This window comes from Dendropsophus ebraccatus, chromosome 3 (genome assembly GCF_027789765.1).
Source record: "Dendropsophus ebraccatus isolate aDenEbr1 chromosome 3, aDenEbr1.pat, whole genome shotgun sequence".
NCBI classification, from domain to species: Eukaryota; Metazoa; Chordata; class Amphibia; order Anura; family Hylidae; genus Dendropsophus; species Dendropsophus ebraccatus.
The window spans coordinates 103,697,645-103,724,983 of record NC_091456.1 but is presented as its reverse complement, the minus strand read 5'-3'; the positions used below and the strand labels follow the sequence as shown (position 1 = coordinate 103,724,983).

Here is a 27,339-nt window from a genome sequence, read left to right as displayed (position 1 = left end):
CCTCTACAGCAAGCAGGGATCTGTATAGATTGCTGCTTATTGTCTGGTCTCCAAGGAGTTAAGTGGTGATGCTGTACATCAGCTATCTAACAGGTTCTCCAGTTTGAAATGTTAATTTCATTCAACATATTCGCTTTAAAGGGGTTGTCCACGGTTAGAAAAATATATGTTCCATGAATGGCACCTCTCCCATCCTCAGTTTAGGAATGGCTTTGCAGTATAGTTCCATTGAATTTAAAGGAGAAGTCCGGCAAAAATTTTTATTTAAGTATTTTATTGCCCCCCCAAAAGTTATACAAATCACCAATATACACTTATTAAGGGAAATGCTTATAAAGTACTTTTTTTGCTGCACTTACTACTGCATCAAGGCTTTACGTCCTGGATAAAATGGTGATGTCACGACACGACAGTGATGTCACGACCCGGCTGCTGGAGAGGATGATGGCAGGGGGACACTGAGGGACACAGGGCACTGCTCAATCAGAATCCACACACAGCCTGGAGAGGGGGTGGCTGTGTTTTTCTAATGCTGGATAACTCCTTTAGGCCCCCTTTACATGTCCTGAAAATCTGCTCGGATTTCCAGAACCATAGAGGTACATTAGTCACCATAGGCATGCGCAGTCATTAGCAGGGAGGGGCGCTTCATTTGCAGCAGACTTCTGCTGCATATGGAGAGGCATAGGGGGGAGTTAAATACCGCTGTCAGTTGAGACAGCAGCATGTACACTGTAAAATAGCCGACACAAGCGATCGCTATGTGCCGGCTATTTGAATTTGGCGCTGCCGGGAGTGGACAATGCGCGGTTGGAGGAGGTGAGACTAGGGGGCAGCACACAGAGAACATAGCTGGCGTTCAGCTAGCTGCTGTCCGTGTTCTCTACACTATACTTTATGTAAGCTGCATAGTATGGCAGCTTAACATGAAGTATCGAATACCAGGAAATCCTGGTACCGAACCGTTTTTCTACCCGAAATATCGATAGTAGTATCGATATTTTGGTGCATCACTAGTCTATGGCCAGTACACCATCGTACACCTCAGTATGTTTTTGACAGGTTACCAATGTGTACCCCTGAAAGGCTTGGTAAATGCAGTGGGAATTCAGCCTTATTTGGATCTCTGCTGCTTATTTTTCCTCAATATGAATGTAACCTTCAGCACATTTTGTCTTTTTAAAAAGCCTTATTATAGTATACAGTATTATCTGCATAATCTGTAAGCTTCGTGTAAAACCTGTGCTGTTGGACTTGTGATGCATTATGTAGGTAAAAGGTTGTGGTCAGCTAATATTTTGAAGTGCTCATCCCTACAGATCTTTTTTTTTTTTACCCATGTGTTTTTGTCTTCTTTAGGCCCTTTTGGTGCTTTTTATCCTTGCATACATCCATATTGCATTTTCGCGGTCTCCTATCAACTGTTTGGAGCATGTGCGAGATAAATGGCCCAGAGATGGAATCCTACGGGTGGAAATTCAGTTAAACTCAAGCCGTGCACCTATTTTTCTGCAGTTCTATGACAGTGACACTTTTCCTGGCCTTGTCAAAGAGCCCCTGGGTGAGGAGGATGGAGAAGAGGATGAGGAGGAGATGAGTGTGGATATGTACCAGAATAGCTCCATCAAGGTATGAAATACTTATGCCAGTGTGTGGTTCATGTATAGATGGGGACCAGACCAGACCAGTCCTCACCCTGCAGAGTGGCTGACATCCACAGTCCTGTACCCCTGACCATTTGTGTTCTGCAGCAACAACAACCACTCCCTTCAATCTTTTGTGAAGTAGGTGGCACATGCACACTGACACAGAAGAAGAGAGCAAGGACTACAGATGCATCAGTGGGAATGAGAGGGATTAGATGATCGGTTACTGTCATCTTCTCACTGTTACTATCTTACCATTCCCCTGGGGTGGGTGTAGTGATACAGAGACAGGGGGACTAGAGATTGTATATAATATATTTAAAATAAATGTGTAAGGTGCAAAACATTGGGTACCTGTCAGGCAATATAAAGTATCAATACCGTTGTAAACATATAATAATCATAATCATCAAACATGTTGCTATCGTCCAGTATTGAGGGCTCTATCCCAAGCAGATTGCAATAAGGTCAGCCCAAATTGGAGCATATACATAGACCTGACATCCAGGGAATACAATTACTATAATGGATCAAACAATGAGATTGCACTTTTCCACGTTGGCTGTATGGGTGACCGTGCCCGATTAAGTTTCCCACTTCACTGATAAATGTTTTTCTCCCCCCTTGTAGTTTGAGCTTGACATTGAGCCCAAGGTATTTATGAAGCCGTCACTGGAAAGTGTGATGCAATCCTCTGATAATCAGAGTCAGGGACTATCTTTTAGTGATGCTGCTAGTAAAGGTGAGTAAAAAACGAGCTTTCTTATGCATGCTATGAATTTCTATCAGAAATGTAATTTTACTTGCATAGATGTCATGAGATTTGACACATAAGTGTACCTGTCATTTAAAAACTTTTGGAGAGTTTTGATTGGTTGGGCCTGCATATTCAGACTCCTATAAAGGCTAGAATGAGCTTGGTGAAGCACTCAGCTGAGCACTTCTTTCATAATCTTGCTGGAGGAAATGGATTCTGTAGTAAGTCTGTGGAGCCTGTCTTCTGCCAAAAGTCAGGGAAGGTTGTGCTCTCTGTTGGGGGTCACTGGTTGCTTGGTGCCACACTTTGCTCATTCCAATGATGCTGCAGAGGGGGCGGGGCCTAGACTGCGATTATGTCACTGAGAGGACGGGCCCTCTGGGCCAATGTGGGCAGAGGAATGGGGCACAGTGGTCATTAAGCCCTGCCTCTACTGCACTGTCCACCAACAATTACATGCATTTTTGAGGGGGGAGACACCACCAAGACATCCTTTATGGGGGTGACAATATCACTTTAAAGTATCATGAGGGGTCACTGCCGACAGATGTTAAGGTCTCCGTGGCGACCATAATTTACCCGACCCTCTTTCTGGTGCAATTGGGGTAGTGCGCATTACAGTGCGTGCTCGTCACTGTGGAGACCTGAACTTTCGCCTCCTGCTGATCCGGGGGGGTACTCTTGGGGTTTACATGATTGTACATTTTTGCTTTTGTATGTTGTTGCTTTTTTTGAGGAAATACAGTTTTGCTGCAGTCTCTTCATTCTCAGAATCAATGGGGAATCAAAAAGTCAGACCCTCCTAAGTATAAGTTCTTTTACTCCTCTGAAATGAAACTGTTATTGGTTACTGCAGTCACATAGTGGCACGCTAAGGGTCCTATTCCACGGGTCGAGCAGGGCCCGATCAACGATGTAAACGAGCGCCGATCTGCTAGATCGGCGCTCGTTTACTGGGCCTATTCCACGGCCCGAGGATCGTTGAGCGAGGGCTGCAGGGACATAGTTACCAATGTCCTTGCAGCATACATTACCTGTCAGGTCTTCTGCTCCGCTCCGTCTTCCTCCCCAGGTCCGGCGTGCTCTGTCTTCAGAATGGCCTGTCAGCTGACCGGCCACTCGGGCAATCACAGGCCGCGGGGGTCTCGACCTGAAATTGGCTGAGCTCTCCGTCAGCTGACAGGCCATTCTGAAGCTAGAGCGCGCGGGACCCGGGGAGGAAGACTGAGCCGAGCAGAAGACCTGACAGGTAATGTATGCTGCTGCTTCTCAAATTGTCGGTCGCCTGCCGTGCACCGCTATTTAACCGTAGCGATGCGCGGTGGGGGAACGATGATTTTAGGTCTGGCCCTAAATGAACGATCAACCGATGACACGATCATTGGCTGATCGTTCTCTCTATTTCACCGAGCGATAATCGGCCGAATCGGGCTGATTATCGTTACTGTGGAATAGGGTCCTAAGTCTGTGACAAACGCTGTAGCTGGGAGCAGGCAGGGGATCAGCTGTTTATTGTGTGTACCCCTATTTAATAGCTGGAAGAACCCCTTACAGGTGGGTTCACACATTGTAATCGCAGCAAATTTCACGCTGCATGTTCCACAGCTAAATCTGCTGCGATTCCTGTACTGTTTGCTGAATAGGTTTACATACTCTTACTGGGATGTAACGCTGCCCCCCCTTAACCTGACGCAGCCCTGTGAATACTTTACTCGTCCACGCTCTGGCTTACTTCTGTGGCTCCCGGCATCGAGGCGTCCCGCTCAGCCAATTAGTGCTCTGTCCCACCGCAGCCACTGACTGGCTGAGAGGGGTGTCAGGAACTTGGGAGCCACAGAAGTAGGCCGGAGCGCGGGCGGGTAATGTATTAACTGGGACGCGGTGGGTTGAGGGGCGTGGCACTTTACAATTTTCATTCTGCTGCGAGTATGTAAACCTATTTAACCCCTTAGGGACCAAGCCTGTTTGGGCCTTAATGACCAGGCTCATTTTTCAAAATCTGACCTGTCTCACTTTATGCGCTTATAGCTCAGTGATGCTTTAACGTATGCTAGCGATTCTGAGATTGTTTTTTTCGTAACATATGGTACTTTATGTTAGTGGCAAAATTTGGTCACTGTCTTGTGTGTTTTTTGTGAAAAACATCAAAATATAATGAAAAATTTGAAAATTTTGCACTTTACGAACTTTGAAATTCTTTGCTTCTAAAAAAAAAAGGCACATGACAAAAATTAGTTAGTAAGTCACATTATCAATATGTCCTCTTTATTCTGGCTTCATTTCGTAAACATATTTCACTTTTTTAGGGTGTTACGGGGCTTAGAAATGTATCAGCAAATTATCAAATTTTCATGAAATTTCCAAAACTGATTTTTTTTAGGGACCAGTTCTTTTTTAAGTTGATTTAGGAGGCTTGTATACTGGAAACCCCCATAAGTGACCCCATTTTGGAAACTAGACACCTTAAAGAATTAATCTAGGGGTATAATGAGCATTTTAACCCTACAGGGGCTGGAGGAAAGTATTCACAATTAGGCCGGAAAAAAATGGAAAATAGAAATTTTCCAATAATATATTTGTTAAGATTAAAGTATCTCATTTTCATAATAAACATGAGAGAAAATGCACCCCAAATTTTGTAATGCAGGTTCTCCTGAGTAGAACGGTACCCCATATGTGGGCGTAAACCACTGTATGGGCACACAGCAGGCCTCAGAAGGAAGGGAGCACCTATTAGCATTTCCAGTTCAGATTTTGCTGAAGAAATTTCTGAGCGCCAGGTGCGTTTGCAGAGCCCCTGTAGTGTCAGCAGAATAGAACCCCCCCAAAAGTCACCCCATTTTGGAAAGTACACCCATCAAAGAATACATCTTGGGGTGTGGTGACCATTTTGACCCCACAGGTATTAGAGGAAAGTATTCAAAAGAAGACAGTAAAAATGAAAAAATTGAATTTTTCCAATAATATGTTTGTTTAGTTTGAAATTTCTCAATTTCACGAGGAACAGGGGAGAAAACTCACCCCAATATATGTAAGGCAGGTACTCCTGAGTAGAACGATACCCCATATGTGGGCATAAACCACTGTGTGGGCACACAGCGGGGCTCAGAAGGGAAGGAGCGCCAATTAGCATTTCCAGTTCAGATTTTGCTGAAGAAATTTCTGAGCGCCAGGTGCGTTTGCAGAGCCCCTGTAGTGTCAGCAGAATAGAACCCCCCCAAAAGTCACCCCATTTTGGAAAGTACACCCATCAAAGAATACATCTTGGGGTGTGGTGACCATTTTGACCCCACAGGTATTAGAGGAAAGTATTCAAAAGAAGACAGTAAAAATGAAAAAATAGAATTTTTCCAATAACATGTTTGTTTAGTTTGAAATTTCTCAATTTCACGAGAAACGGGAGAAAACTCACCCCAATATATGTAAGGCAGGTTCTCCTGAGTACAACGGTACCCCATATGTGGGCATAAACCACTGTGTGGGCACACAGCAGGGCTCAGTAGGGAGGGAGCGCCAAGCATTTTCAGTGCATGATTTTCCTGAAGAAGTTTCTGAGCGCCAGGTGCGTTTGCAGTGCCCCTGTAATGTCTACAGAATAGAACCCTCCCCCCCAAAATCACCCCATTTTGGAAAGTACACCCCTCAAGGAATTTATCTTGGGGTGTGGTGACCATTTTGACCCCACAGGTATTGGAGGAAAGTATTCAAAACTAGACCGTAAAAATGAAAAAAATTGAATTTTTTTCAATAACATGTTTGTTTAGTTAGAAATTTCTCAATTTCACTAGGAACAAGGGAGAAAAAGCACCCCAAAACTTGTAACGGAGGTTCTCCTGAGTACAATGGTACCCCATATGTGGGCATAAACCACTGTATGGGCACACAGCAGGGCTCAGAAGAGAAGGAGTGTCATTTTAGTTACAGGCAATATGTGGGTGTTTACTGGTTATCTGGGGTGGTAATAGACAATCTCAGGGTGTTTACTGGCTATCTGAGGTGGCAGCAGGCAATCTGTTGGGGTTATGGGCAATCTGGGGTGGTTACGAGCAGTCTGTGCCAATCTGGGGTGGTTACGGTCAATCTGGGGTGGTTACAGTCAATCTGGGGTGGTTACGGTCAATCTGGGGTGGTCACAGGCAATCTGGGGTGGTCACAGGCAATCTGGGGTGGTCACGGGCAATCTGGGGTGGTTACTGGCTGTATGGGGTGGTTATGGGCAATCTTGGGGTGTTTACTGGCTATCTAGGGGTGGTTACTGGCTATCTGGGGAGGTGACGGGCAATCTGGGGGTGTTCACTGACTATCTGGGGATGCAACGGGCAATCTGGGGTGGTGACGGAAAATCTGGGGTGGTGACGGGAAATCTGGGGTGGTTGCGAGCAATCTGTGGTGGTTACAGGCAATTTGGGGTAGTTACAGGCAGTCTGTGGCAATCTGGGGTGGTTACGGGCTGTCTGGAATGGTTATGGGCTATGGGGGGGATACGGGCAATCTGGGGAGATTACGGGCAATCTGGGGAGATTACGGGCATTCTGGGGTGGTGACAGGCATTCTGGGGTGGTGACGGGCAGTCTGGGGTGGTTATGGGCTGTCTGGGGTGGTTATGGGCTGTCTGGGGTGGTTATGGGCTGTCTGGGATGGTTATGGGCTGTCTGGGATGGTTATGGGCTGTCTGGGATGGTTATGGGCTGTCTGGGATGGTTATGGGCTGTCTGGGATGGTTATGGGCTGTCTGGGATGGTTATGGGCTGTCTGGGATGTTTATGGGCTGTCTGGGGTGGATACGGACAATCTGGGGAGGTTACAGACAATCTGAGGAGGTTACAGGCAATCTAGGGTGGTTACGGGCAATCAGGGGTGGTTACGGGCAATCTGGGGTGGTTACGGGTAATCTGGGGTGGTTACGGGTAATCTGGGGTGGTTACGGGTAATCTGGGGTGGTGATGGGTAATTTGGGGTGGTTACAGGTAATCTGGGGTGGTTACAAGTAATCTAGGGTGGTTACGGGTAATCCAGGGCACTTGACTTTGGTGACAGGCGTAAAAAAGTGCCGGCACCATTTGGAACAAGCGATCAGTGGTATATAGTATATACCGCTGATCACTTGTACTAGGACCACACCGGGTGGTCACCGATCATTGCCCCATGCTCTCCGCCACCTCCGGTGGTGGAGAGAATGAAGCTTGGATCATTTTTAGGAATCCATCACTGTGAACAGAGTCTGTTCACAGTGATGACGGCGGCCATCTTGGATCAGATGGCCGCCCTGGGAGGGGAGGGTCAGTGGCCAGGTCACTAGGGTTAATTCTGGGGATGGGGGGACATGTTTTCATCTCCTCTCACTGTGGATTCACGGTGAGAAGAGATGAAAGCGTTCAGCTGCGCTGGCAATGCCCGTTACCGGTAGCCGCCTTTATACTGATAATAACGGCGATCACCGGTGAGGGGACTGGCCGGGACTGACCCCACACTCTCCCCCAACCCCTCAGCTACCTCCGATAGCTGAGAGGAGGGGGCTGCAGGCATTACCGGCGCCGCTGCACTATTCTGCACCATCGCCATAAAGAGCTGATGGCAGCAGAATAGACCCCATTAGTGATCGCCGTAAAAATCCGTATCGGCGGTCACTAATAACATAATACATGTATTCTCTGGGTCGCTACGGTTACGGCGATACCACATTTGTATAGTTTTTTTTAACTATTACCGCTTTGGCGCAATAGAAACTATCTTCCTAGCCAAAACCCACAAAAACTGTCCCTGCATTGCAAGATCCATAGCGTTCTCATCTTTTGCGCGACAGAGCTGGTTTTGGGCTTATTTTTTGCGGGAAGATCTGTAGTTTCTATTGATACCAAGTTTTATATGTATATGACTTTTTGATCTCTTTTATGACGTATTTTCTAAAGTGGATTGATAAAATACAGCTATTCTAGTACTGTTTTTTTTATTTTTTTTTTACAGCGTGTGTCGTGCGATATAATTATTGATATAGTTTTATAGATTGTGTTGTTACGGACGTAACGATACCAAATATGTATAGGATTTGTGTTTTTGATCACTTTTATGTAATGTTTTATAGTGTATGGGGAATGTAATGCATCTTTATTATTGGGGGGGCTGGGGGGGGGCTGTGTTGTGTTTGGTGCACACTTTTTTTCACTTTTTTTACTTTTACACTAGTGTACATTACTGTACACTAGTGTAAAATACTTAGATCACTGATACAATACATTGCAGTACCTGATGTACTGCAATGTATTGTATCATGCCTCATGCTGACAGGCAATAGCCGCGGCCACCCCTGTCAGCATGAGGCATCTCCATGGTGACCCCGGGGACCTTCATTAGGACCCCGGAATCACCATGGAGACATCGGGACCCCGGACGGCGCCGCGGGACATCGCGATCATGTAAGTGAACCACGGCGCCGTCCGGGATCCACCGGGACCCGTTAGATGCTGCTGTCATGGTTTGACAGCGGCATTTAACGGGTTAAACTGCCCGGAGTGGAGAATCCTCCGCTCCGGGCAGTTACAGGAGGGTGTCAGCGGTCACACTGACCGCTGATCACCCGTCCTGCAGCCGCCGGCGGGCGGTAATTTATTCCGATGCGCCCGCCGTTAAAAGGCGTACGCATCGGAATAAAGCCCATTAGTGGCCGCCGTGAAAAGGCAGCATGGCGGTCACTAAGGGGTTAAAGGGGTTCTTCAGCGCTACAAAAACATGGCCACTTTTCCCCCTACTGTTGTCTCCAGTTCAGGTGCGGTTTGCAATTAAGCTCCATTTACTTTAATGGAACTGAGTTTTAAAACCCCACCCAAACTGGAGACAACAGTAGGGGGAAAGTGGCCATGTTTTTGTAGCGCTTGATAACCCCTTTAAACAGTAGCGGAAATCGCAGCTGATTTCGCTGTGGAACTCGCAGGGTGAAATCCGCAGCAATTCCGGTACATGTGAACCCACCCCTAAGCATATAACCCTTCCCTTTGTATCTTTTAAATATATACATTTTTTTTTTTTTTTTGACAGTTTGGCCACAAGAAGAGTACATAGTGGAATATTCACTTGAATATGGATTTCTCAGGCTATCTCAGAGCACACGACAGAGACTCAACATACCTGTCATGGTGGTGACGCTGGGTGAGTGATAATTTATTTAACATCTTATAGGAAACCAACCAACTACTTTACGGCATATAAGACTGTTAGTAGCTCCTAATAGAGCTGCTAAAGCATTCTCCTACCATACTTGGTGTGCTGTCCTTCTAGGGAGTATATAGGAGAAAACATTTTTTTTTATTCATGTGCGCTGCCGGGAGAGATACCGGAACTAGTTACGTCTCTTTGTCTGTCAGTGTGCTCTGCAGGATGGCTCTGCAGTGTGCTCTACAGGCTGGCTCCGCCTACATTACTAGTTTCCTGCCTCTCTCCCTGCAGCATGCTCCGGAATAAAACATTAGTTTTTTTATATACCCCCAATAAGGAAGGCAAACCAAGTATCGTAAGAGGGAGGAGGCTGTGTGACACAGGGTCCTCCCGCTGGCCGATTGCTGTTAGGGACAGAGGGGAGAGGCAGGGAGAGAATGACGTTCCGGGACTGTCATTTTGCGGGAAGTACCTGCATCCCATGACGTTCCCAGGAACGTCATATTGCGGCAAGGGGTTAAAGCGCTATAAGCCATTCTTAAATTGTCACTGTCATGTTGCAAAACTTTTGACATGTCAGAGAGAATGTCAAACGTTTGAATCAGTCCAGTTCTGAGTGGTCAGCCCCATACCGATCGGGAGATAGAGCTGGGAGAAGACATATCAAAAGTTTTGTGAAGTGACAGGTACACAATTTAAAAGTCCCATAGAGAATGGCTAGAGTGCCGTGCATGTGTGCTGCATTCGTGCGGGTTCTGGATATAAGCAATGTTCCATAGATGTAATATAAGATACTACTGATACATGTGTTGACTTATGTGACCCTCCATCTCCATTTCTGTATGGCGGTGGCATGTTGTTGGGAGGAGACTAGGCTTAAAAGGGATTTCTGGTTAGAAAAGAGTTAAAGGGGTATTCCCCCCCAAAAATCTTTTTGACACTATGTAAAAGCCCACCCACAGCTTCACATATTGGCCAATACAAGTTATTAAGTGTTCTGTGTCTTTTTGCTGCTTTTCCTGTCTCCTCACCCCACGTGCATGCAGAGAATGAGCTCAGTCCAGTCCACCCTGACACGCTCCCCTCCTGGCCCCCACCCTCTGAGTCGCGGTCACGTGTCCTCCCGCCCACTGATGACGTTCTCCCTCACGGTGTGTGTAGCCTGGTCTGGGCAGCTCTCCCCCCTCCTCCCCCCTATGCTAATAATGTTCTCCCTCACGGTATGTGTAGCCAGCTCTGGGCAGCTCTCCCCCCTCCCTCCGCCCCCATGCTTTTATCTCTCTCACTCTCTGTGTGTGAAGCCCCGGACTCTGTCATTTGCAGATAGCTGTGAGTGTTAGCTGTCAGGGACCAGACTGCAGGAGACCAGAATGACAGTGATAAGCATGGGTCAGTGGAGGAGGGGACTACACAGGCCAGACAGTGATCCTGCAGAAGGACTGGGAAGGGTGTCAGCTGTCAGAGAGACCTGACCAGGCACTGCTGCACATCAGTCTCCCTCTCTGACTGCTCTATGGCAATGACCCCTAGCCCCCCCCCCCCCCTTCCCTCATGCAATGTAGTAATGAGGAGCAGTTGGCAGGAAAGAAAGCTAAGGAAGAAGAACTGCATGATGGGAAATGTAGTTTCCTGGCTGGCGCCATCTTGGACATAAACAGGTCTTTTAGAAAAACTTTTGAACCAGGAACGGAAGCAGCTAGAAAGACTGGAGATGGCTCAAAATACTCACGGGACTTGGTAAGTGAGACCAGCTAGGTTTGGGAGCATTTAATTTTTTAGCGTTTTGGGGAATACCCCTTTACCCTGTTTAATCACCACCCAATTTTGTATAAGTTGGAATCTGGGGCTAGGAGCAGTGTAGACAAATGGAAAAGGTGTCAACCAATCAGTGGGGGATCTGTAAGTGCATTAATATCTTTTTTGTGCATTTAATTTTTTTATGACATCGCCTGAATATACCCATTTTAAAGTGTCCCTGTCGATTTAACAATGTTTTTACGTCGGAGATATGTCAAAATTTGTGATAGTTCTGGGTCTGAGTGTTCAGGTCCGTATTGATCATGAGCACAAGCCGGGAGAAGACTGCAGTGCAGCATGGCCTGCTCCCCACTCTTTGATAGTGAGAGAGTCGGGCTCCCTAAACTTTCATTATAAGCATGACTTATTGTGTGACACAAAGCTGGCAGAGGACTGTGTTGAGCATGGACTTCTCCTAGCTTGTTCTTACGATTGGTATGGGTTTTTTGAAATGACTGTGAGGGTGGGTTCACACTACGGAATTGGGGCGGATAACCCACTGCAGATTCCGTCGCTCTCCCCCACTGGCATCTCCATTCGGGCCATAGACATGTCAATTCTTTCAGCAGATGGCGGAATCCACCTGTCTATGGCACAGGCAGAGATGCGTGCAAGCAATGGAATTTGCGGCATATTATCAGCTCCTATTTCGTAGTGTGAACCCACCCTGACAGTGAAGGGGGGGTGTATGTGACAGTAAGATGACCACACAGAACCTCTAATAGGGATATATTAAAATGTACCTGTCATAGCTTTCAAAATCTAAATCAACAGTAGATGTAATATAAACCAAAATTGCAATTTACTTTAATAACTTTTTTTTAGTTATCAAGCTTTAAAACAAAGTTCTACTTTGTCTGTATTCACATTTCTCACTTGTAAGAACTTATCATACGACATCCATGCTCTCATACACATTACAGGACTAAATCTCTAATATGTAGCCTTAACTAATAGTCTTTCTTCAATTCTGTTTCAGACCCGACCCGTGACTTGTGCTTTGGAGACAGATTTAGTCGTTTTCTGTTGGATGAATTTCTTGGATACGACGATATTCTCATGTCAAGCGTCAAAGCCTTGGCAGAAAATGAGGAGAACAAAGGTTCATATAAAGGCAGTGTGGAACAATCTGACCATCTCTTGCTTTTATCTTCTGCAAAGTTAATCTGTTTTTCTATATTCCTCACATTTTAGGGTTCTTGAGAAATGTTGTTTCGGGAGAACATTATCGATTTGTCAGTATGTGGATGGCTCGCACCTCATACCTTGCTGCCTTTGTGATCATGGTTATTTTTGTAAGTTTACATTTCTAATATTCAGTGTGGTTTTTAATGCAACATCTATAACATTTGTGTCTACCCAAATATCTTTTTTTTAGGGTGCGTTCACATGTACAGGATCCACAGCAGATTTGAAGTTGCAGATTTGCTTTAAATCTAATCTGGGCCATCAAAATAGCTGCTGATCCTGTACATATGAACACACCCTTAAAAGGTTTTATGTATAAACTTTGGGCCTAGATCTTTGTCCCAAAGAAATGGCAACCTATCTGAGCTCAACTTTCATTTTTCAGAAAGGGCTATGATTGCACTGTGTGTATGGGCCATGGTGTACAAAAATCAATAGAGCTATCAATTTGAAACCATTAGCGGGGAAGGCAGTAACATGAATCCACGTAGTATTAGAGTGTATGGGATAGGAGTATTTGAAATTAGTCTGTCAACCCAAATAGAACTGTACGTATACACACACACATTCACCCAATCCACCACTCCTCAGCCCCCCTAGCAAATGAAGAACAAATCATTTATTCGTCACCTATAAGAGCAGCTACCGCTGCAGCCATTAAAATTTTATAGGACACTTTCTGTTTAGACATAAAACTTAATACAATGGAATTAAAGTATTTTGAATTGACCTTTGCCAGGGTAGATTCCAGCTGCACCTCCTGGGCATACAATGCTTTCCTATACAAGGTGATGCCCAAAGCATTCCCCCTATATAGCAGGTAAAATACTATACTATACTATGTACACGCTACAGGAGGCATATGTTCATGTCCTGTATTGTGTTCATAGCTGTATACCTGTGTATACATGTCCTGTAGTGGCTGTGTACCTGTATGTAAATGTCTAGGTCTCTGCTGAGACCCCCAAATGACAAATAATGACTATTATTGATAATAGGCTAAATGGCCCAGTTTTGGGTTGCTGATCAGTGAGTTTCTTTTTGGTCATTGATTTAGGCCATTATTGCCCAGCCCTACTTTGGCGTTTTTTTGATTACACCATTTACTGTGTGAGATCGGGAATGTAATATTTTAATAGTTCAGGCGATTCCGCATGCGTTGATAGCAAATATGTGGGTAATAAGGGGGTAATTTAAAGGACAACTCCAACGAAATTTATGTTTTTAGCTTATTTAACACACATTACAAAGTTATATAACTTTGTAATGTGGTTAAATACCCGGTCTGGCCCCCTTCCCCCACTTTCGGACCCCCCGCCCGGAAGTTAAAGTATGTATACATTACCTATTACGATCGTCACGGTCCTCTTCTCCCGGGCGGCATCTGGTGACGACGACATCAGAGCCGGGGGGCGGTCCGGGTCTTCTTCCTCCTCGACGTCGTCTTAGAGAGTGAATGGGACGGAAAAGGCTCCTGGTGCACATGCTCCTGATTGGCTGAGGTTGCTGGAAGCCATGTGATGCACTCCAGCCAATGAAAAGGCTGCCGGTGCGCAAGCGCACTGGCAGCCTTTTCCATCCCCAGGACCCGGAAGTCAGAGACATCGCTGGACGGCGGTGACGGTGAGGCGAATGGAGTGGCGATCGTCACCAGAGGGATGGTGAGTATGGTGTCTGTGTTTTTTTTTTTTTTTATTTTATTATTTTTTTTTTGGGGGGGGGGGGTCCCGCCGGAGTTGTCCTTCAAACTTTTAATATTGGGTGGGATTCTTTATTTATAAAAAAAATACATATTTTACACAGTAATTTGTAGTCCCCCCCCCCCCCCCCCCAGGTGACTACTATGAGCTGTACACTGATTGCTCATAAAGATCAATGCATTACATATTACAATCAGTGCTCTGGAGCCCGTAGTAATCGACCACCGAGCGTCCCTGAGTCCTGGGCTCAAAGGTACAAGTGATCATCCTCTCCTGATCAGCTGTTCCTTATCACAGAAAGGGGAGGAATTTGGCATTCAAAATGTTCACACCCTATCAGAAATTGGATTATGAGGCGTGGTAGCCCCCTTTTTACCCATGTGGCCTTAGACATTCCAGGCAAGTACTTTAATGGACAGCATTGAATAATAGAATAATTACAGTGGTCCCTCAACATAAGATATTAATTGGTTCCAGGACGACCATTGTATGTTGAAAATATTGTATGTTGTGACCATAATTCTATGCAGCACAGGACATGTAGTATCACACTATACTCTGGAGAATCACTACTAGACAGCTAACCAGTGCATGCATATCAGTAATACTGGGGTTTTGCCAGTAAAATGTCCAGTTTCATTGGTTGATTATCTAGTGCCGCAGAACCTGACTGTCTGTAGCATCGTATGTTAAGTCTGGTCTCAAGTTACGAAGGTCCAGAAAGGACCATTGTATGTTGAAAATATTGTATCTTGAGGCCATTAAAAGTTGAGGGATCACTCTATTCTAATGGAGACCACTTTGGAGATCTATAAGCCCTCTGTGTTTTGTGGAGGCGATTAGGGAGTGGTTGAACAGACACACTACATTTTTATATGGTTGCCAAAACATCGCTGTGGAGAAAAAACAAAACAAACACAATTCCCCATAACGGAAAAAAAAAAAATTACAGGTAGTCAGGCGAAGTCTTGGAATCCTGTCTAGCACTAAACATGTACACCTAATCTCTAACTAGAAACTTTAGGAGAAGATATAGACTTAAATGCTAGCCTTTCTGAGTAAAAGGGTAATAAGAAGCAGTCTCTAACATCATGGGTCATTGTTCTTGAGATCATCTGCATGGTCAACAGAGGCAGTGTTGGTAAATGGTATACTCTTGTTTGTCGGCCTTAGGTGTTATAAAAGACTGGCAGATATTTATGGTTGTGAGGATGTCAGTGAATTTGTGAGAGTCCATAGTGGGTGAGCCTTTGGTAAAAGAAACAGAGAAAGACTAGGAGAGCTGTTGAAGAAGGAGGGGGCTTGGTCAGATGAGGGGACAATTTTTGTAGTTGTAGAACTGCCCAGGAACGGGTTTAAAAGTAGGATTTTGAGAGGCCAAGAATCCCTCCTAGGGGTGTGAAAGGACAAGGCATTCAGCAACCTTTGTGTTAGATTCATGTAACTTTCTTCCCTTTACTTCCAACCACCACGTCTGTGAAGGAACAGTGGGGGAATTAGAAGATGTTGTTACCAGAATAGATAGTAGAAGGTCACAGACACAGCAGTCCAGTAGCAATGTAGTAAAACCTGTTAATGCTTTTATATACTGACGCCGAGAAGGCCTTTGATCGGGTTAACTGGACCTTTATGACAGAAACTTTAAAGTTCTTAGGCTTGGCTGACAATTTCCTCTCCTGGGTTCTTGCCCTCTATGCCTCCCCTTCGGCAAGGGTCCGGGATGAACGGCATTCTCTCCTTGGAATTTCCCATAGCAAATGGAACGTGGCAGGGATGCCCCCTGTCATCCCTTTTTTTTTTTTCTTTTTTTTTTTTTTTTATATTGACTCTGGAACCATTTTTGTGTAGAATCCGGGCAAACCAGAGTATATCTGGTTTGAAGGTAGGTAAATTATCCAATAAAATTGCAGCATATGCCAATGATCTCTTGTTCTTTATCACCTCTCCTCTGGTTACCCGGCCGAATCTTATGCAGGTATTTGAAGTTTATGCATGCCTTTCTAACTTTAAAATTTATTTTACTAAATCAGAGGCCTTTAATCTCACAATTCCTGTAAATTTGGTGGAAAACCTTAACAGCCCTCAGTTTCCACTGGGAGACGGACTCTCAAGTATTTGGGAGTTTATCTGACTGTGGATCTGAGTAAGCTATATCAGCACAATTACCTTCCGCTTCTAAATACTATCATCAGTGACTGTGCTAAGTGGACGAAAGGTGTGTTCACGTGGTTTGGCCGCTGCTCTATATATAAAATGAACATTCTGCCAAGGATATTATATTTTTTTAGTGCCTCCCCATTCGCCTGCCTGCTGCATTCTTTAAATCCCTGATTTCTTCTCAGTCAAAATTTATCTGGAGTGACAAACCAGTGAGAGTTCGCCGCAGCCTCTTATTTACACCTAAAGATTGAGGTGGGGTCTGGCTTCCTGACATTAAGAAGTACTATCTCTCTGCCCAATTGTCCCACGAATTAGATTGGTGCCGCAACACCCAGAGGAAACAATGGATCATGGTAGAGCAATTTTTCACTACAATTCCATTGCAAGGTATCCCATGGCTGCCTGGTACCCTGCTTACTACCCTGAAGCCCCATCCTACGATTGGCCCGGTGATCGGAGCGTGCTCGGAGAAGGCGGTGTGTCAATTTCTCCTCCCTCTGAACTCCAAATTTTCCCCTGTGTTGGGACACCCTGAGTTTGTGTCTGGTCTGGAGGATCCGATCTTCAGAGAATGGATTGATGCAGGATTTTTTCCTGCTAGTGACATCCTTGCGGACTCCACGTAGTCTGCTGGAATGCGCTGAACCATGTTGCCTGGCCTCCTGAAGAGCAGCACAATTGCTCCTTTTCCTTCTTTCTCGTCCAAATCCATCCATGTTTGCTACATCAGTTACTCCCTTTGAGTCGTTATGCTCTGGCACAGAACCCTTGTGTCATAGTTTTTCGTTGGCCTATCAGTTTCTTTTGATTTCCCCGGAGGAACCCCCCCACCCCTCCCTAAGTTTCTGGTGAAATGGGAAGAGGAACTCAACCTCACCCTTACATCAGAACAAAGGTCCAGAATTTTCACCCTCACGCATAAGGGCCCTATTACACCAACAGATTATCTGACAGATTTTTTTTGAGCCAAAGCCAGGAGTGGACAATAAACAAAGATCAGGTAACAATGGCAAGTCTGAGATTCCTCGTCTTTTCAAATCCATTCCTGGATTTGGCTTACAAAAATCTGTCAGATAATCTGTCAGTGTAATAGGGCTTTAAGTCCTTTATTAGTTCTCGTTTTCAGGAAGCCAGATACAAAATTCTCTCTAGATGATATTGGGTTCCCTCTTGTTTGGATGCCCTCATTCCTGAGGTTGACTCCATGTGCTGGAGGTGTGGCACCGAGGAAGGTACGTTCCTACGCATTTTTTGGGACTGTACCAGTCTTCAACCTTTTTGGGCTGAGGTCATTCCCTATGGGCCCTGCTCTATTTCTCCTCCATCACTGCGACTTATCTTTGTCAGTTCACAAACGTTCTTTACTGCGTTTCTTGGTCATGGCCGCCAGGGCATGTGTTCCCCTTTACTGGAAAAAACAGAATCCCCCTCTGATCTCTTTGGATCTCGAAGGTTAATGACCTCATGCATATGGAGGACCTGACAGCTAGCATCCTCGATTCCAATGCGCATTTTACCCATACTTGGTTTGCGTGGATGCAGTTCCAAGATACTGATGTATAAGGAACTACTGCGAACCCCTTCTACAACTTGAGTCTTTGTGTCTACTAGGGGACATTTGCTGCTCACTTTAGATGTTTCGCCTCAGACACCCCTTCCCTCATTCCCTTCCTCTTTTTCTCCTCTTCTACATTTCTCTTTTCCACCAGCTATTTTGTTTCTGCTCTGTAAGTGTCTTAGTCCTACCCTATTTGTATGTGAACTGTTTGTTTGTTTCTGTCTTATGTCTTCCGAGCTTTCGCTCGGAATTCCCTTAAAATCTGTGGGCCCTGTGAAGTGGTGACTACTACTCTGACACCCTGTATTTTCGCATTGCCTAGATCTGGCTCTCATGGTTGCATACCTCGGTCTTGTTTTAATGATTTATGTCTTCTTTGTAATATTCATTTGTAACCAAACGTTTCATTGTATTCATACTTTTATACACTTATATTTCATTGTACATGGTATTGGCGTTGTTGCCACTTTATGGTGTCCCCGCCTGAATATACAAAAAAAAAGTAGCAATGTAGTAGTGTACAGTCCCTTTTAAGGCTAAACATGCAATTTTGAGCTGCTATTTGAGATGACTGCTCAAGAGCAGATAGGACCATGCCCTGATGCAGTATAAGTAGGCAACAGAATAGCACTAAGAAATATAGGAATATAGCCTTCCTAGGAGGATACTTGCAGTACAAGAAGAGTTCTGCTTCAGGAAGGACAATCCAGGAGATCCTCTTCTCTTGCAGCTGGTAGTTCACTATTATGGAGAATACCCCAGAAGTAATAGGGAGGTGGCAGGTCTGAGTCTGCAGTCTGGTAGCTGCAGGGTTAATTAAACCCTCCCCAGCAATGGGAATTTTAAGGCTTGGGTCTTACCGCACGTTCCTACACCTGTACTCCGCAGAGAGGCTGCAGGCAGACCAGGAAGCTGAATCTCTCACTGTGTTGTGGGGTCTGGTAGCTGCAAGTAGTGTAGGGCCCCCAATGGAGGACTGATGCTGGGGATAGACTCACATGAAAGGAGCAGGCAGAAGATGTAAATGCCAGAGAGGGCCCGAGACTGGCAAGATGGCAGATGCTGCAGAGGGTGTCCAGAGAGGGTACTTTGGAGAGGCAAAAAACTCCAGCTGCAGAGTTAGTGCCCAGGTGCAGGGGGAAGAGTATTGAGCAGGTTATGGCTGGCAGGATTTAGATAGGAATGCAGGAACTCAGCGGCGCACATCGATTCAGGCATTCATTCAAACACCCACCTGCTGGAATATAATTTCAGTTTTATTTCCAATCTAATTCATATCCCATCAAAACCAGTTTACGATGGCCATACATATTAGTAGTTTGGTGGAGGAATAATAATTGAGCAAAGATCGGCTAAAGGGCAGTCTTTTCACAGACATGAAATAAGGGGCATCTTTATAGTTCTGTAAAGATGGTATTTGTCATCTTACACACTTGAATATTTTTAGTATTAACACTGTGCATCTAGCTGATTTTGCATTTACCTGTTTTGTTTCCCATAGACTCTCTCAGTCTCTATGCTCCTGAGATATTCACACCATCAAATATTTGTTTTTATTGGTAAGTGAATATGTCTATAAAATGAATATTTTTTATCTTCGGAAATACCTTCTTTTCTTCACACCTCATCTTGCCTTTCTCTCTCTACAGTGGACTTGCTACAGATGTTGGAGATGAATATGAGCATTGCTTTTCCCGCTGCCCCACTGCTCACTGTGATCCTAGCACTTGTAGGTAAGCTAGCTGCCAGCGGAAATACATGTTTTAGGCCTTGTTCACATGGTAAATTAGAGAATCTTCTAATCTAAAATGTGTTTGGTTTGACACACACATTATGGAGCTGTGAATGTTACAATGGGATTAATCTGCAGTGGTTGTGCTTTTTTTTTTTTTTTTTTTATTCTTGTGTAGCCGCAATTGACAAATGGATTTTCATGCTGATATTTGGATGTCAAAATTTACAGGGATTTTAGCTGTGTAACCATGCCCTTAAACTTAGTGTATCCTGAATACTTCAATTTCTTTGTCTTCACAGGAATGGAAGCCATTATGTCAGAGTTTTTTAATGATACAACTACTGCCTTCTACATAATCCTCATAGTGTGGCTTGCTGATCAATATGATGCCATCTGCTGTCACACAAACACCAGCAAAAGGCACTGGCTTAGGTGAGCTGTACTGCCAACCTGTGTTTGGGAGGCTTTACATATTGGTGTTTGCTATTTAAAGAATCCTTATTCATTCATTTTTAAAGGATACCTCTGTCGCTATTGTGGAGGGAGCCTCTGATAAAGGCCTGCCAATGGGTGGTCCACTTCTGACACAGCTGAGGTGCGGAATTCCTGGAAGTGCCTTAGACTGCATTATAAGTGCAGTACAATGCAGTCTATGACACTTCTGGGAATTCCGTACCTTGATTGGGTCAGAAGCTGACCGCCCAGGCGCAGGACTTTATCAGCAGATCCTTCTGTGATCACAACATGAGAGGTATCTCTTTAAAGCACCTATATTGTGCGGCTACACAGTACTGGTTCCTGATACTAGCACTCCTGGGAAACCATATATCTATTATGTGCATAACTATTACGAGATTTTCCTTTTTATATGTAATGTTCAAAGTTTATTATACTTTACTGAGTGAAATTAGACTGGAAAGTCACAATTATTTTTCAATATTGTAATTTTATGTCCCTGACTTTATTCCATGCAGATTCTTCTACCTTTATCACTTTGCATTCTATGCCTACCACTATCGCTTCAATGGTCAGTACAGCAGCTTGGCTCTAGTCACATCCTGGCTCTTTATTCAGGTAAAGGTTTTTTTTTCTCTACAGCTCTTTGCATATTTCACAGATCATTCTCCTTCTCATTTTACATCGTTGCGGAGCGCCGCCAATATTTATTAGGAGGGGCCAAGTGGGTGGATTAGTGCGCTGAGAATAGTCCCACCCCCAGTGCACCAAACCACCCAATTTGCATAGCAAATAAAGTACAGTGTTCTTAAAACGGCACTAAGGATCAGGGTAAGAAACGTACTCTCATCCTCAGTGCCCCATGCACTATAGGGACATATTAGCACGTCAGACTTCTAACCTGCTGATAGTTTCCCTTTAAAACTAAAAAGGAATGACATAATTGTGCTCTATTATAAAAGCCTAACTTTTCCCAAAGGGGACAAACCTGTTGTAGCCTGCAGGCTGCTTTTAAGTAAGACATATGGTATTAAGTCATATTAAATATTAAAAGGGAAAAGACTGTTGAGAATATAACCTAGTTAATATGGCTTTTTCCCTATTAACTGTCAGTGAAATGGTAGGTACACTGATCTATACCGATTTCTTAATTTTTTTTTCTAGCTAGAGCATAGGAAGCGTACTTGTCATAATATGCAGAGTAATATACAGTATAGCCAGATAAGACTATAACAGTAATATCATCTGACTGCAAGGTAATTTTTTTTTATAAGGGTTTGTCTTATATGGTGAGACCCATAATTTGATATCCTGTTAGAGTTTAGTGAGTTAGAAATGCTTTTATAGCTTTTAGGGTGTTTGTTTAGCTAGGAAAGCTGCTCCCACCTCCTATGTTATACCTTTTATTGTACAGTGTCTCCACTGGGTCCTCCACTATGACACTCACATACAATATTGTGAATTTATAGATACTTTAATAAAATGTGTTTAAAGGAGACGTATGGTCATTTAAAAAATTCCAGTCATTGCTTACCTCTCCATTTGCCCACGATGCACTGCTTGACAGGCTCCAGGACCCCTACTGGAAGGCAGTTTCCACCTGAGTTCTGATGATGTCAGGACTCTAGGGGGGGAGGGGCCCTGTCCTGACTGATGGATTGCATGCTTAGCCAATCAGTGACTGGAGCAGTGTCTCGCCCCAGTCAGTGGCTGAGTGGGCAGTCTATCAACATGATGTTGGCTGTGTAAGTAATCCTGGAGCCTGATGGCAGTCCCATAGCAGTAATTTAGTGTTCCAGAGGGGCACAGGGACAGGTGAGTTGTGATGGTTTATGTTCACTCCTGCCGAATCGAAAACTGTTCAAATTGCTGGACTTCTCCTTAAGGGTGCCTTCACACCTACCGGATCCGCAGCAGATCTCATGCTGCGAATTAGCAGCGAGATCCGCTGCGGATCCAGTTCCATTCATCTCTATAGAGCACATACTCGCAGCGGGATTGACATTCCACTTTGAGTATGTGCTTTAACCCCCTGTTGCCCGCAGCCCCGCTGCCAAGATCATACATTACCTGCTCTGGCAACATGGCTGCCGGTCCCACTCAGCAGGCACTGATTGGCTGAGTGGGACTGGAGCCGGGAGCCTGACATGCAGCCGCGTCGCCAGAGCAGGTAATGTATGAACTCTGCGGCAGGGCTGCGGGCAACAGGGTTTTAAAACACATACTCAAAGCGGCATGTCAATCCCGCTGCGAGTATGTGCTCTATAGAAATTAATGGGACTGGATCCGCAGCGAATCTGCTGCGAATCCGCAATGTGAAATCCGCTGCGGATCCAGTAGGTGTGAAGGCACCCTTAAGCTTTTATACTCCTCGAACGTTATCTACTTCTTATGCCTGTTAAAATAAATAAAACTGGGGGCAAATACAAGTTTTGTAGACCCACGTATCATTTAACATGTCTGACTTATTGCCTTGCTTTTTGTCCCTATAGCACTCTATGATCTATTTTTTCCATCACTACGAACTTCCCGCCATCCTTCAGCAAATCCGCATCCAGGAAATGCTTCTCCAAAACCAGCAGGCTGGTCAGAATCAAACCAGCCTTCAGGACAACCTGAACAACAACACTACATCAGAGCCATCTATTGTACCACCTCCTCCTGCCCCTGGGTTTACTCTCCAGCCGCCAGCAGCTAGCCTAGTGGCTGCAGGTGTGATGTCAGCTGATACACACTCAGACACAGGTATAGCTATGACACAGCCTGTACAAGATGTTATAGAGCTTCTGTCAACTCTTTCTGAAGAGCCACCTCGGGAAGCAGCTGGAAGCCAACCTGTTGAAGCTGGCACTACAGAAGTGACACAGACTGGAGACCCTCCTCCTCTTCTGCTAAATGCTGTTTCTGATAACAGTCCCAGAAAACTGACTGAACCCCAAGTAACCACCCTACCCACAGACTGTAACTCAGTAAGATGTTCAGTTACCAGCACTAATTTAGAGCCAAGCAGCCTCTCGGCATCAGTGTCATCAGAAGCTAGCACGCTACAACCGAGTACAGATGCTGGGCATGGGTCTGATAAATTGTGAGCTGAATCTCAATATTCAAACATTCTGCTGTTAGTTCATTGCATCCCGGAGAAGTGCATTTCTCCTAAGAAGAAACTGTATGGACCATTTATCCAATAGCAACTGGAGTGACTGGTCTGCAGCGCACAAAACAAAAAATGTGCATGCGTGTGTTGTGTACACGCACACAGACTGCAATTGCTTTACTTTCTGTTTTCACTTAAGTCAAATAAATGCCAAGTATCGGCCTAGGGAAATGGGTAGCAGGACTGCCAGTCTTAAATGCTTTAGAAGAGGGATTAATGTGGGCAGATATGTTGTATACGGGATTTGTATACGCTGACATGTGCTCTGTCATCCCTACCAGATGAAGATGAAGGTGGTTCCTGTTGTAACAGATTTAACAGCCATATTTCAGAGGAGATGTTATTTAAGCTAGTCTAATAGATGTTCCTGTTTCCAGAGGCTTTATCACAGAGGGCCCTATGGCAATATGCCTTTTCATGATTTTACTCCACAACTGCTGGACCAAGAATGAATGTGGGATCTAATGGAAAATAAAAGAGAGATGTCTGTCAAAATGTACACAACTATTTGCAGGCTAGTGTTTTATACTTTACCCAGTGTGTCCAGTGCTCATTGTGTTCTCAAAGCTATGAAGTGTAAGTGCGGACGTTGGGACACGTGTATGTGGAGTTGCATCCGGAGGTCCCGTAACTTCTGGTTGTGGCAGAGGGTATTAAGAACATGTATTTGTGCCTTTTCACCTGTGACTGCAGATAAAAGGCTGTGCACGAATGTGTAGAACCTCTTTTACTGTTTATTGCACTTTTGTTTTTTAAAGTAGGAGTAAAGGCTATATACAGAGATAAATATGTACTTATGTCTGTGTATATCTGTATATACACTTACATATGTAGATTAGAAGTTAATAGATATTGACAAATAAAATGCAGTCACACAGCTGTGCTCATGAGTAATATTAAATTGGCACTTCTAGCAAATTTTGCATGCAGAATGATGAGTCTGGTCTGAAATTCAATGCTTGAAAATTTTTTTTTTTTTTTTCGGGACTTTAATTAATTTCTTAATGTATCCTTAAACCAGTCAAGACACCCATCTGCACCCTCTTAATCCGGGTACATTGTAAACTGTATTATTCTTTAATGAGGATTTGACACCATTTTATACTTGTATACCTTGAATCTGTTCATTTCTAGGGGTACTCAGTAGACTGAAGGCCACCACTCTATATTTTACAGTCTTTTTGCACCTTCTTTTTCTTTACTTTAACAGGTCAGGCATAGTGCAATATTGCAATATAGTGCTATATTTACAAGTCAGCTGTATCTAGCTGGAAAGTTATCCTTATAAAGTCTAGGTAGAGGGACATATCAGTCTGCTGTCTACCACTTGAAAAGTGCCAATATATTTTTTTAAATAGAGATTTTTAATAAAAATATAAAATGGTGGTGGTCTCCTTTTTAGAAGAAAGACTACAGTTGGAATACCAGTTTCAATGTTTAACAAATGTTGCCTTGTTATATGTGTTTTTAATGTGTTTCTCCCATTTAAATTAAAGGCGTCTACCCATCTGTGAGACTTCTGACCCAGTTATGCAAAAAAGAGTATAGCTTGCAGGCTATTCTGTTTGTGTAACTCCTTTTAAAGTCAGAGGAAATTACACAAATTGCTTGTCTGCCGGGCTTCCCGAATATGCCATCTTAAGATAAGTGCAGGACCTATCTGGCTGAATATGCTATAAGTGTCCCAGATGGGTATGCCCATTTAAGACATAAGTTGCTAGTTGGGACTCTGATGGCTAAGTGATCAACATGTTGCTGTATTCCTCACCCTTCTAGAGTATCACAGCCATTTTTTGCATAGCAGCAGGGCCATGCTTTGGAATAAATATAGGCTTCATTGGTGTAAAGCAGTGGCATTTACAGTGTCTGAAGAGTTAATGCCGCCTTTTGTAATGGAGCATCCAGTATTTAGAAACCTATGGAATATGTTATCATGGTCAGTCCTGTCTAGTTTTAATCTAATGGACATGAAAGCATTTTAGTGTACCTTTACACTGTGTGTTCAGCTGTGTTTTTTTGCTTTAGGAGGCATTCACACCCTCCGTACACAGTAAGTAAATACGGACGATGTGCTGTTTCATCATCAGCTCTGCACTGCATGTCATTATAGTAGCGTGAAAATATAAACTGTCTCAGAACCCCTGGCATCATGAATAATGTTGCCTGAATTCCATTCCATAGCACATTGTCCATATTTACAACCGTGAACGGACGATGTGTATGCCCCCTTACTCCTTGCTTTTTTGGACTTCGAGTTCCTAACAAAAGACAAAATGTGCAGCATCAAAAACATGTAGCTGAAAAACTAAGTGTGAATGGACCTTTTAAATACATTGCTTGTTCTGTGAGAAGGCAGCCATTTTTGGCAAAACTGGTGAAAAACAGACTTATGGATAAGTAATGTGTACTATGGGCAGTCCCCAAGAATGCTACAAAATCTCTTAACCGGTTTATAGGCTAATATAACTTGGTTTATACAATTTGAACACGAATAGCACCAACAGTGTTGGTCAAGGCTTGGCCACAGGACAAGCATTTCTGGAAACCATGCTGCATATGCTGGTTTCCACCAGCCATATATGTAGTGACAATTCCTCAAGTGATAAATGAAAACGTATATGCTGCAGTTCTACTTAGACCTTTTCTTGCCATGTAGTATATTGACATAAGCAGCCACATGACACACTCCTGTGACTAGTAGAAAAGCTCCTGCTGCAGAACCATGCACTTTGCAGCAACTATTACCTACTGGATTCTGATAGCCAGGAGGCAAAGTTTGTTTGCTCTGGGGGAGAGCACAGGGCTATGTATGCTGGTGCTGCAAAGTTATTCTATCTGGTACTTGGAGTGACGCATGGGAGCTTCTAGAGATGTACTGCAACATGTATTTTTTCATCTATAACTTGAGGTACATGTTAAAGAATTGGTTGTAGGAAATGTCCTTATGTTTTTAGTTTCTACCTGAGGTAGTTTAATGTTTGATGTGCATTTTACCTTGTTGGTCAATGAGAAGAAAAAAATGCCATAGAAGCAGCCTTAGCAGCATTGTAAATTTTACTATCAAGATTAAGTATGCTTTCACATTGCCTCCATATATAAATCCCCAAGGTGAATGAGAAATTATGGCAAAGTATGGCATTGATTATCGGAATGGGTTATTAGCAAACCAGATCCACATTGCTTGCTCACATCCTAAACAGATTCAGAATGGTCTATAAGAAATTTTCAGCAGAAGCAAGTTGGGTCAGTACTCCAGGGCATATTCAGCAACCCACCCCTATGCACAGCTTTGTGAGGGTTTCATATTTGTAATAAAGCTAAATGGAATAATAACGTGGGTGAGACTGATCTGTGCCCATCACCTCATGTTCTATTTAATTGTACCTCAGAAAATTCATGACATTGATAATTGTGTTTGTATATATGTCAATAAATATATCTTAAGCACTGCGTGCAAAAGTGTATATCAAAAGCCATGTTTAATTTCTAATCAAGTATGGGAACAGTGAGTTATGTGGCCACCAGGTGGTGCTGTGGACTTCTAATTGTGCTTTATCATTTTGAAATTTTTATACTTTTAGGTTACAAACACACTTGGCGGGTCTGCAGCGAGTCTCCATGCTGCGTTTTTGCAGCGAGACTCGCTGCAGATCCCGGCCCTATACTTTTAATGGTGCGTTCACACCTACAGGATCTGCAGCTGATTTTCTGCAGCAGATTTCATTTAAATAACTGAGCACAGCATCAAATCTGCTGCATATCCTGTAGGTGTGAATGCACCCTAATGGCAGACAAACACGCAGCAGGGATGTACATCCCTGCTGCGAGTTTGTCTGCAGCCCACCCCATTAACCCCCCGGCCGCGGGAGCTGATACTTCACCTGATCCCGGCTCCGGCGGTTCCCGATGTCTTCAGCAAGCCGGAGCGGGGACCAGGTGAAGTATATGCTCCAGCCAGCCGCCCGCAGCCCCGACTGCCCCCCCGCAGCACCGATCGCACGCCCCACCGCAGCAACGATCGCACGCCCCCCTGCAGCAC

General features: G+C 44.3%; 1 protein-coding gene across 2 annotated transcripts in view; it reads left to right on the top strand.

The window, feature by feature from the left end:
- TMEM259 (transmembrane protein 259) overlaps window positions 1–26,759 on the top strand; it is a 35,047-nt gene extending 8,288 nt beyond the window's left edge. Inside the window, exons 3-12 of one of the 2 annotated variants that reach the window (XM_069962397.1) lie at window positions 1,360–1,629; window positions 2,277–2,388; window positions 9,436–9,546; window positions 12,329–12,451; window positions 12,544–12,644; window positions 19,457–19,514; window positions 19,605–19,688; window positions 19,990–20,122; window positions 20,665–20,764; window positions 22,639–26,759. In XM_069962397.1, the coding sequence (XP_069818498.1) occupies window positions 1,360–1,629; window positions 2,277–2,388; window positions 9,436–9,546; window positions 12,329–12,451; window positions 12,544–12,644; window positions 19,457–19,514; window positions 19,605–19,688; window positions 19,990–20,122; window positions 20,665–20,764; window positions 22,639–23,235 (1,689 nt within the window). In that variant the 3' untranslated portion in view covers window positions 23,236–26,759. Of the gene's footprint in view, window positions 1–1,359; window positions 1,630–2,276; window positions 2,389–9,435; window positions 9,547–12,328; window positions 12,452–12,543; window positions 12,645–19,456; window positions 19,515–19,604; window positions 19,689–19,989; window positions 20,127–20,664; window positions 20,765–22,638 lie in introns of those variants that run through there. The other variant, XM_069962398.1, reaches the window with a different exon arrangement.
- The last annotated feature ends 580 nt before the right edge of the window (window positions 26,760–27,339 follow it).